The 12,014-nt window shown below is 32.7% G+C and overlaps 1 protein-coding gene and 1 long non-coding RNA gene across 2 annotated transcripts; one reads left to right on the top strand and one right to left on the bottom strand.

Annotated features, from left to right (window-relative positions):
* The first annotated feature begins 112 nt into the window (after window positions 1-112).
* Window positions 113-2,678, top strand: ARA6 (Ras-related small GTP-binding family protein). The gene is made up of 8 exons (XM_079068353.1): window positions 113-312; window positions 548-621; window positions 1,442-1,525; window positions 1,663-1,757; window positions 1,875-1,980; window positions 2,120-2,209; window positions 2,296-2,382; window positions 2,471-2,678. The coding sequence occupies exons 1-8, from the start codon at window positions 288-290 to the stop codon at window positions 2,507-2,509; spliced, it is 600 nt and encodes a 199-aa protein (XP_078924479.1). The 5' UTR covers window positions 113-287; the 3' UTR covers window positions 2,510-2,678.
* Window positions 2,679-7,611: 4,933 nt separating this feature from the next.
* LOC145134446 (uncharacterized) lies at window positions 7,612-8,987 on the bottom strand. The gene is made up of 4 exons (XR_013719153.1): window positions 8,232-8,987; window positions 8,104-8,138; window positions 7,938-8,010; window positions 7,612-7,822 (listed from the first exon to the last, which is right to left on the bottom strand). It is a non-coding gene; the product is annotated as an uncharacterized LOC145134446 (long non-coding RNA).
* Window positions 8,988-12,014: the final 3,027 nt, after the last annotated feature.

Below are 12,014 nucleotides of genomic sequence, written 5' to 3'. Positions count from 1 at the left end.
TATATATATATATATATATATATATATATATATATATATATATATATATATATATATAATAATTAGAATTTTATATATTTTTATTCAAGAAGGATATGAAAGAAAAATAGGAAATGTCGTCGAAGAAAACCAGTTAAAGAAAACGGAGGACCTACGCTTCCATAAACGAAATCAAGATCAATCAAACCCTTTCCTTTTTTCCAAAGTTTAATTCCTTCGGAACCCATACAGATCGATAAAACAAGACTTCTGTATATAGAGATATACAAGAATAGTCGTTGCACAACATGGGTTGCTCCTCCTCCCTTCCAGGTATCCTAAATTTCATATTTTAGGGTTTTACTGATTCTGTATTATCAACCTAAAAGTTTTAATCAGTACCCTTATATTCATTTATATTATCGATCTTGAGCTGGAAAAAGTATTAATTAGACTTTGTATTGAAATTGCTTCTTATGCTTGCTGCTAAAACCGCCTTGTTACATGACGTAGCTTTTGAGATATTTCTTTTGATCATTTGCTTGTTCTTGGGGATTACCGGTTGCAGATAGGAGTGTCGGGCGGGTGGGTGGGCTTAATCCCGACGGCGGAGATTCTGATGCCAAAAATCTACGTGTTAAGGTTGTTCTTTTGTTTGTGAAAGAAGTTTTGTTTACAGTCTGAATGTAAATTTACTTTTTTTTTGCCAATCAGTTGAATGTTAATGTGTGTTTATGTCGCATTAATCCATAGATATGCTAGATTTTCTTCTTAATTTCATTTAGTACTATTAGTCTATTACTATACACTAGACTATAGCATCTGGTCTTTGATATTGTAGATATCCTGACTAGCAATTGTCAGATAATACCTGAACAATTTCCATGATTGAACTATGTTGAAAAAAAATCCTGATATATGAAATAGAATGGGAGATAAAGTGTTGTATACATGTCTATTTTTTTCTAGACTGAATAAACTGTCTGAATGAGACTAAATAATCATTTTACCCTTGTATTCCAACAAATAATTTTCACAGTATTCATCAATTTTAACATGAGAAGAGTTGGTGGAAATATTTAGAAGGGCAAATAGGTAAAGGATTGGTCTCCAAACCAAGTTTTTTGAATTAACCCATCTAGTAATTCTATCCAGAGTAAGTAAAAAAAAATGTACAATTGTCCAGATTAAAAGCTTAACCCATAAAGCTCATTAAGTCAAAAAGAAACAGCCTCTAAACACTAAGGTCTACCACTATAATGGGAATGACATCACTTGATGAAGAGAAAGAAATATTGGGTTTGACATGACACAAGAAACATATAAAATGCTACAACATGCTTGATAAATGATCATATACCCAAGTAGTCTAAATTACTTTCATGTATTAAGTTGTCAAAAGTTAGTTTTTTGCATTGATTAATTACTCAATAAATGAAAATTGTTTTTGTTTTGATTACAGCTGGTGCTATTAGGGGACTCTGGTGTTGGGAAAAGCTGCATTGTTCTTCGCTTTGTTCGTGGTCAGTTTGATCCAACATCCAAGGTTTTACTTATATAAATATTTCTTTTTCCACTTATATAATATAATACTAACATGATAAGATTTCATATTAAAGTTTTTATATAGTTTTTACACTTAAATAATTGATTTGATATGCTTTACTATTTATCTAATCTCAGGTCACTGTTGGAGCTTCATTCTTGTCACAAACAATAGCTCTGCAAGATTCTACAACAGTAAAATTTGAAATCTGGGATACTGCTGGCCAAGAGAGGTTAAATTTTATTTTTTGGTTTTGTTGACTTGGTCAACACTGATTCCCCATCTTTCATACTTGTTATAGAAAGATAAAAACTTTTTCTACTTTTTAATATTTGTGTATTTTATCTAGATATGCAGCTTTGGCTCCACTTTATTACCGAGGTGCAGCTGTTGGAGTTATTGTATATGATATAACTAATCCTGACTCATTCCATAAAGCTCAATATTGGGTCAAGGTATGACTATTTCTTTATTGATTCCGATGGAACTGGAATTCTAGATTCCATTCCATGCTTAATGGAGAAGAATGAAGGAAACTCAATTTTATTCTTCCTCTTGTAATAAAAGACCAAAATACCATTTTATGTTGTACAGGAACTACAAAAACATGGTAGCCCTGATATTGTATTAGCTTTAGTTGGAAACAAGGCTGATCTTCAAGAAAAACGAGAGGTGTCAGTTCAAGTAAGAAACATTCTTCATTTCAAGGACTAAATGTATATTGTCTTGTTTGCCCTTGCTTAACCATGGTTGAGTTTGTTTAACCCAAGGATGGAATCGAGTATGCCGAAAAGAATGGCATGTTCTTCATTGAAACTTCTGCCAAAACAGCTGATAACATCAATCAGCTATTTGAGGTAAAACAGTAAAACTTTCCTTTATGTGAAAAACAATCCGATGACGTGGCATTATTGATGATGTGTCATTGTTATTTTTTTTTGACAGGAAATTGCAAAGAGATTACCACGACCTTCTGCATCATGATACCATTTGATTTGAAATATCAAGTAAACATTGTGGTGTGATGAGGGGAAGTTTTTATGTATATTTGTGAGACAGTTGTTTGATGTTGATACGATGTATTTTGTTGATTTTGTGTTGCATTTGCCAGACTAGAACTGTTGTCAAAGTGGAACAAAAATATTTTTCGCCATTGCTTTTGATGCTATGTTGCAAACAATATAATTGAGAGGATGATTAGAGCAAAGAAATTGGCTAATAGAATGTATTTGTGTACATATTTATTTGATTGAAGTTGTAATTGCAAGAGTAAACTGCAAAAATGATCCCTGTGGTTTGTTGAATTGTTGTTTTCTTTGGATAGAATCTAAAAATTTTGCAACATGTAAATTTAGTCTTTTGGACTGAGTTTACGTCGTGGTTTTGATGCTTACTTTAGCATCGTTAGTGACTAATTTACCATTCATTTTTGTATTTTCTATTAAATTTGGTTTGTAATTGTTATTTTTAGAATGGATCCAACCGCACCACCACCACTCTTGTCACCAACTCATGGAAACATGGGCAAAATAGACCGGTTTAGACCGGGTATTGCACCGAGAAAAGATGGCACTAGACTCGTCAATACCATACCAGTCTTGGCAAATGCCATTTAAAAAATAAAAACGAAAAAAACCCAAACTGTATCAAGACCACTCAAAAAAAAGTTCCCAGGTGTCTACGAACATGCTTATGATTTTCTGTTAGCTATTTTTAGATGGAATAAGGCAGCATATATCTCTTGTGGAGTATCGTATTATCCTTAAGTACTGTCTCATAATACCAAAAAGACCTTTGACCTGGCAGGAAGGAGTGACATTATCAATTGACAAGTCATGGGTTCAAGTCTTACTTAAATCATATGTGATAATTAGGAGTAGATTAAATTCTCGTTTGAAAAAATATCGTCTCATAATTCCATTATTTCCAATTGATCAGATGTGTTCGGTCTGTCACAAGGCATGTTTCTAACTCTTTTGGGGAGTATGTTGAATAATGTAGAGACCTTCCAGAGTTTAAGTACTGACACAATATGGTTAGGGATGCTCTTTATCACGTATTTAGGTGGTGTCGGAGTTTCTGTGAAGACCCTTGGGTGTGGTACCTCACCTTACCATAATTTTGGCATGTTACATCAAAGTCATTTCATCCCATCCACACCCCCCCCCCCCTCTCGCCCCCACAAAATTGATAGGAAATGGTTTTACCACACCCCACCACACTATTTTATTAACTAAAAAAACACATACTAAAAAAAACATAATCGAAACATAGTAGAATCAATGGCGGAGCCACATGGGGCGTTGGGGTACTAAACACCCCCAAAAAAATTATTTTATGTATATAAGAAAATTATTTGTAAACATGTTCTATGTTATTGTACCCTCAACTAAAGAGATTATATCATGTTTTTTAATGCCCCGAATATGATAACTACATAGAATATTTATTGATAATGTTTGTACCCCCATATAAAAATTTCTAGCTCCGCCACTGAGTAGAATAGTACGTCATAAAAATTTCTAGCTCCGCCACTGAGTAGAATAGTACGTCATGCCTAATCATCGTGTGTCGCAATGTCATCATAATCATCGTCCAAATCATCTATACACATGTATGAATTGTCATCTATATAGTCAAACAAATCGTTGTAAAAATCGTCGACGGCGAGACTTACATCACCATTGAAGACATGTTCCACCAAATCATCATGAAGGTTGTGGTGTCCAACTTGGTTGTATATTTCCCATTTGTTTGCCATGTATTTCGGCGTATCAATACCTACTCCTTCGAATATTGGTAAATTCTCATTTTCATTGTAGCGGCAAATCATCTTTCACTCATCTTCTATAATCGTATTATGCAATATGATGCATGCATACATCATGCTAATTATTCTTCTTCGCTTGAATGATCGCGTCGGCACTATGAGTATCTATCGACGTCTCTTTAGAACACCAAAGACTCGCTCAACATCCTTCCTAGCGGATTGTTGGACCGACTTAAACTTTAACCGTTTTTCGTCGTTTGGACATGAGAATGATTTCACAGATACAACTAACGTGGGATATATCCTACCAGTAAGGTAATACTCATGTATGTATGATGTCTCATTTACTTGAAACAACACATCATACGATTTCCCAAGGTAGATGTCATTGAAATTAGTGATTAGTCGGACATTGAGGTCGTTGTTGGCACCCGATGGACCAAAAAATGCATGTCATATCCAAAGATCATACGACGCCACTGCTTCTAAAATTATTGTTGGTTGTTTCTGATTACCTCTTATTAATTGACTGTGCCATGCATTAGGGCACATTGTCTACCCCCAACACATATAATCAATACTACCATGCATTCCATGGAACAAATGCATGTTTTCATGTATCGTATATAGTTGGTGAATATCGATAATTGTAGGCTTATGTAAATAACGACCACGATAGATGATAATCATAAGTTTAGCAAACTTGTATAGACATTCTCGTGCCGTTCGATCTGACATACTCAAATACTCATCCAATGTTTGGTCCCATGCCGAATGCTAGTTGACGAATTGTCCTTATACAATTTTGAATTGTAGAGAAACCTTTGTCGCCTATTGCATCTAAATTTTGTTGAATATATGGAAATCGATTCTTCACATCATCAACAATGCATAGGAATAATTATTTCCTCATCTAGAAGCAACATCTGAATTTGCTAGTGTAGAGTGCATCATCGTCAAAGTAGTCATTCATAGGATGGTTGTTTATGACCTCACGATTTCTCCATAAAGGAGAATCTCTAGTTTTTAAGCGTGAACTTTCGGCTAATTTTTCTTGTATATAAGCGAGCGTTGTTCGCATAACGTCCTCGATAAATATCGATTTCGCGCAATGTCAACGTATCTGACGAAGTGGATGATAATGAAGACATTTTCGAATTGTAAATATAGAGAATATAAGTGTTTGATATATTTTGTTTAATTTGAAATGTGAATTATAAGTGTGTATTTAGAATCGAGAAAAATTAAATAAAAAAATGAAAAAAGTCGTTGAGAAACGGTCACAAAGCAAATCATCAACGGTCACAAGCACACAAGTGTGGCAACTTTCTCAGGCATGACGACCTCACCACAGTATCGCACCACTAGGCGGCGATGTTTTCACCAAACTACCGCGGTGACTCGTCACCCCACCATGGTGTGCAGTTATCCCACTCCAATCGGTTTAAGAAAAAAGCATGTGTGAACTTTTTGTCTGGCGTGTTTGAAGGAAGATCAAAACATAGGCTGAGTGACATCTTAAGTTTTGAATGAATAAGAGGAAGCATGCATTGTGGATCTAACCAAGATTTTCCCTCTAGCAGGCTTAAGGATTGAGGATTTCACTGTGTGGTGCTGGTTATACATAGTAATGTTATGACCCAAGAGATATGAATGGCGTTTTTAAGAGAATTAATTTTGCTATTAAGAAAAGATTAGCGATACAAATTATTGTTTGTTCGTCTTCCATCTCAATATAAAACCATTTTGAAAAAGTTATTGATTAAATTAGAAAAATTTATATATAGCCAACAAAGAGTCTAGATAAAATTATAGTGACTATGGAAATTTGCCTTATAATATGTTGACACTATTATATATATATATATATATATATATATATATATATATATATATATATATATATATATATATATATATATATATATATATATATATATATATATATCAGGTAAAAACTTTTTTTGATAGGGATGTAAGAAAATTTTTTTCGATATATTTTTTTGGCGAACAAAACAAATGAATTACTAGATGAATAAAAAATACCATGATTCATAATAAAAAAATTCCTGAAAAAACATCTGGATGATTAATTTTTACGATGATTTTGTTGATATTCATTAAAATGTCATAAAAATAAATTTTTTCTTGATTACTTAAAAATAAATCATGTTTCTTTGAAAAAAATTTCTTATAAATCATCTTACTTTTAATTCATCTAATTATTTATTTTGTTTGGTTCATATATATATATATATATATATATATATATATATATATATATATATATATATATATATATGCTTAGGTTATTCTATTCAAAGTAATTATTGTGTTATTGTATGCATAAATGTGGGCCAATCATTTTACTTATTTTAAGAAAGTGATTAATACATATTATTTAATTAAATATAATTGAAAAATACCATCTAATTTAACTAGAAATGTATTTTAGTCAGTTAACATATATTTAATAAAGGAAATTTGTATATTTTAAGGGATCAAAGATTCTATTAATTTTAAAAATCTGATTTTACAAATTATAAGGTTTTTAGTTCGGACATTCTGACAGAATATGTTTGAGTATGTTCAAAAAATAACAAAATTTCTTGTAGAATAACAAAATTCTCGAACCATCAATTGAAGAATTAAAACAAAAATTACATTAATTCTTATAGAATACATGTAACAATTGCTAAGAATTACATTTATTTTTAAAGAATAAAACTAAAAAAAAATCAAATCTGAAAAAAAAAAACATCAAAATCTAACAAAAAGACTAATACATTCTAAAAGAATAATGTTGCTAAGAGGCGTCGTTCAAATTTCGTGGTCCGTTCTTCAAGCATCAGCTTCTGTAGAAACAAATACAATGAATAAGAAAATATTTATACTCTATTCCAACATAATTGGAATTCGTGATTCCATTATGATAGAATTGGAATTCATTTACCAATAATTATATTCATTCGGGGGATTCTAACATAATATGTTCATGATTATCATAAAAAACATTCTTTTCTGATAGAATGCTATAAACGAAGAAATACCATTCAGTTGAAGCATTTTAGCGAGCACTTGGTGTGCATGAAAACAACTTTCAATTCAGTTGAAGCATTCATCTGTCAAATAAGCAACCAAAACAACCATGATTTGTGTTCAACCAATCAAACCCAAAACCTTCAAATCAACTAAAACCATGGTGGGAAATTTTGTGTAACCCTCAACATGATTGATCTGCTTAGAAACACATACATCTCTAAAGAGTAGTAAAAAATCAATAAATCAAAAGAATAGTAATATACGATTATAGGCATTCCTCAATAGCTACATGATACAAATGAAGAAGTAATGCATATATATATAACCTTCAAAGCCCAACTGACACCGATCCATGTAGTGTGACAATACCTATCAACTTGTTGTCTTCATCGATTACAGGCAAGAACTGAACAGGGGATGAAGGAGCCTCCATCTTCTTCATTGCTTCAACAGCCATTCTTTCTGCACTTATGGTTCTTGGGTTCCTATAATCACAACACATTTCTAATCTTTATCAAAAAAAGATCCAATTTTCAAGTTCTAAAACGTAGATTTCATCCTCTTTTTCACAAATTCAAAGTTATTAAAGATCAATGTTACCTGTTGCACATTTCACCAACAGTAAGTTTAAAGATCCCCTATTTGCTAGCTTTGAGTGTACGCCTAAGATCACCTGCAACATGAAATCAAATCAACAGATCGATACATACATTAATCAATGATCGAATGAAATTGAGAAAAAGGAACCCCGATTCTGAATTCTAACCTTAATTATTTCAAGTTCTTCATAACATCCCTCACCTGCAACATGAAATCAAATCAACAGATCGATACATACATTAATCAATGATCGAATGAAATTGAGAAAAAGGAACCCCGATTCTGAATTCTAACCTTAATTATTTCTTCAGACTTACCCTCTTCGTGTCCTATTTCTTCAGACATACCTCAAATCCGAAATCAAAGGTTAGATCTTGATTCGCTATGAGATGGGTCTCGGAATCGAGCATGTGTTTGGTGGCTCTTATCGGAAAACTCATCAAAACCCACGGATGCAACAAGGGACTTCACATTGAATGATTGTTTAAGACAGAAAGATCTGGCTGGTTTCATCTTCGGAAAAGAGTGCACGTGCAAGGAGTTGAAGGCATCACCACCGCTCGAAGAGAAGCTCGGAGACTGACGGAGTACAACGCCAACGACCTCCATTGATATTACTACTACTACTAATCAATGATCGAATGAAATTAAGAAAAAGGAACCCCGATGGTATTGATGCGATGATGGATACGGTGAAATAAGGGTATAGGGGTGAACGAAGGTTTTGTAGGGATGGTAACTAAATTTCCATTAAGATGATGGTGTGGTTATCGGCGATGAAGATGATGGTGGTGCTCAGCAACCGGAAAAACAGGAATATGGTGGTGGTCGTCTGGTAAATTTTGTGGGTCGATGTTTCTATACGGTGGAATCGGTGGAACGAGGAGTTTTGAAAGTGACGATGAAGTGCAACCCCACAAAGGGTCGCTGGTGTCGATTTGTTCAACTTAGGGTTTTCAGAATCGGTTTTTAGATAAAGAGGGGAACGAGATTTAAACGGGAGAGATACCTGATTATAGGGATTATTTTTGGAAGTTATTAAACAAATGACTAAATTATCCTTATTTATTTATTTAATTATTTAATTTTTTATTTAATTTTGATTGGCCCACATTTATGCATACAATAACACAATAATTAGTTTAAACACCTGAACCTATAAATCATCTTACTTTTAATTCATATAATTATTTATTTTGTTTGGTTTATATATATATATATATATATATATATATATATATAGAGAGAGAGAGAGAGAGATAAATTTCTTACGTTTCATCGAAATTTTCTTGTTTATTTTTATTTGACGATGGTTCATTTATATCAAATCATTTATCAAAGGGTAAACCACATAAAAACCCTATCTATTATCTGTCAATGTTTAAGAAAACCCTTACATTATTTTTTAGTACATTTTAACCATTTTATTTTTTTAAAAATCGCCCAACTTCATTCACTTATCAGGTAACCCTAAGTTACCGGTTCTTATAAACCTACGTGGCTTAACCCTTTCTTTTAACCTTCAACCCCGTTCTTTTAATCTTCTAGACTTGATGCTTTAACGAAACTTTAACCAACATCTACAACTTCAACTTCAATTGTTGAAGTTTGAGTTGGTTTGGAGTGTTTGGAAGGAAGATATGAAATTACCTTAAATATCATCTGATGATGAATAGAGCCCAACCTGAAATATCATCTGACGATGAACGGAGCCCTTCGGATGAAGACTTTGACAAAGGAGAGGACGTGGATCATGAAATTAGAGTCCAATTCCTTGTATACAACCCTAAGATACCTACTATAAAATGGATATGGTTAAAGTAGATAGAGAATTTCTAGAAAAATTTTAAAATGTTGAGGAAGAACTCTATGTGGCTGCAATGGAAAAGGGAGTAGGTGAACCTCTGATGCAATTTCATAAATCTTAATTTGATGGAGGAATGCTTGTAACTCAAGATAAAAGAGTGCCTGAAACTCAATTTGAAGGCGTCCCTGAAACATAATATGATGGTGAAAATGATAAGAATAAATTTATTTATACATATGTTATGTTTGTGATAAATCTAATACTTTCATAACTTTTGTAGTTATTTTGGAAGATCAATATCATGTGGTTGATGGTGGGATAGCAATTGGTGTATCTATTATCAGTACAAAGCTCAAACCAAGAAATCCATATGAGAGGATTATATAAAACAAGCTCAAGAAACCGGTTATTGCTAAGGATGGAGGTGGTTCTACGAACTAACAACCTGTTAATTCATAATAGTAGATTTATGAGCTAGAATGGGACAAAACATTATGGGATTTTGTGATGATTTTTTGATAGTTGGAAATTAGTATTCCTACTCTTTTGTTAGTGAAATGTATAAGCAATGTCCATTTAAATTAAATATGTTTGTTGTTTTGTTAATCAGATGGTATTTTCTAGAACGCCACTTTAATAGAAGTGCATTGCTAATTTTCACCATTAGGACCAGATAGCAAAACAACCCCACTTTACCATGCTAAAACAGTCTTTAAATAGAAGTATGTTGCTATAAATTACTTTAAAAATTTTCATTTTCCACTAATATGACTTGATTGCAAAACAGCCACACTTAAATGGAAGTTTGTTGCTATAAATTACTCTAGAATTCTTCAATTTCACCTTTATGATCTGATGCCAAAAACAATCCAGGTTACAGTTTTTACCCTGATAAAATGGTCTCATTAAAGACGGTCGTATAAATGAGTAGTAGTGTTGAAATTTTGATGAGTCTATCTTTAGTTCATTAGTGGTTAATATCATGTAATTCTACTTGACTTTTTGTTTTTGGTTGTTGTCTGGTATGCTAAAGACCAAAACCATCACCAAGGGCAGAATCGTCAAATGCTTACAACCATAAACAAAGCAGCAAAAGGGGTACAAAGTTACTAAAAACAACTCCTGTTGGTTGGGGTTTCGGAAGTTCATGGCCTAAATTGGTATTATATATATATATATATATATATATATATATATATATATATATATATATATATATATATATAAACTCATGTGGGTATTCTTCTGTTTTGTGTGTTTGCTTCGAATCAGATGGAGGGAAGGGAATAGTAGTGATCATCATCATGATTCTCTACTCAATCACTCATTTCATATTCGAACCTCAAATTGATAGTTTGTTAATTGCATCATGTAAGAAACTTTATTAATTGTATCAGGTAAGAAACTTTATTAATCTGGTGAGAAACTTTATTAATCTTTCTTATAATTTCTTGAAATTGCATAATGTAAGAAAATTTCTTAATCTGGTTGTTGTTTTGGTATGCTAAAGACCCAAACCATCACCAAGGGCAAAACCATCAAATGCATAAAACTCATTGATTCCTTCTTCTTCCTCAATCAACGATTCTTTAATACACCCAAAATAGATGGAGATACTTAACTTGCCCAATCAACGATTCCGTGAAAGCATTCTTGCCACCTGGTCCATCCAGCGACAACTTAACTTTGGAGACGAGAAACCACTGGATGAGAGAGAATACGTACGATTCCGAGGAGAGCGCAAACTAGAATTATGATTTCATTGATTCCTTTTTCTTCCTCAATCAACGATTTCGTGAACCCATGACCTTTGTGGCGAAGGATGGCAGAGATCCGACGTAAACAAGATCGCAACACGAACTCAAAAGAAGAAGCAGAAGAACAAAATTGCAGCTTTTGAAGAAGAAGATGAATGAGACACACCCTTTTAACTTCAATTAAAACCACATCATCTATCTAAGGCCATATCAACTAATTTAAAGTCATGTCATCTATTTACATCCATGTCATCGGTGTTACCGGTTACAAAGTATGAAAACAAGAAAAGTAAGAAAGAATAATGGTTAAAGTATACTAAAAAATAACATAAGGTTTCTTTTAGAAATTTACTTAGGGTTTTTGTGTGATTTCCTTTATCAAATGAAACAACTATTATGAATCGAAATAAACCACCCCCACTAACGCACTATTTTTAGTGTCAAACTCTGTGGACCCACAAACATTTTTATATAACTAGAAAAAAACCACCTGCAATCGCACTGTTCCAAAAA

This window comes from Lactuca virosa, chromosome 8, assembly GCF_052849685.1.
Source record: "Lactuca virosa cultivar CGN04683 chromosome 8, Lactuca_virosa_CGN04683_v6, whole genome shotgun sequence".
NCBI lineage: Eukaryota > Viridiplantae > Streptophyta > Magnoliopsida > Asterales > Asteraceae > Lactuca > Lactuca virosa.
The sequence above is the reverse complement of the archived record's forward strand: the minus strand, read 5'-3'. Positions and strand labels throughout refer to the sequence as shown.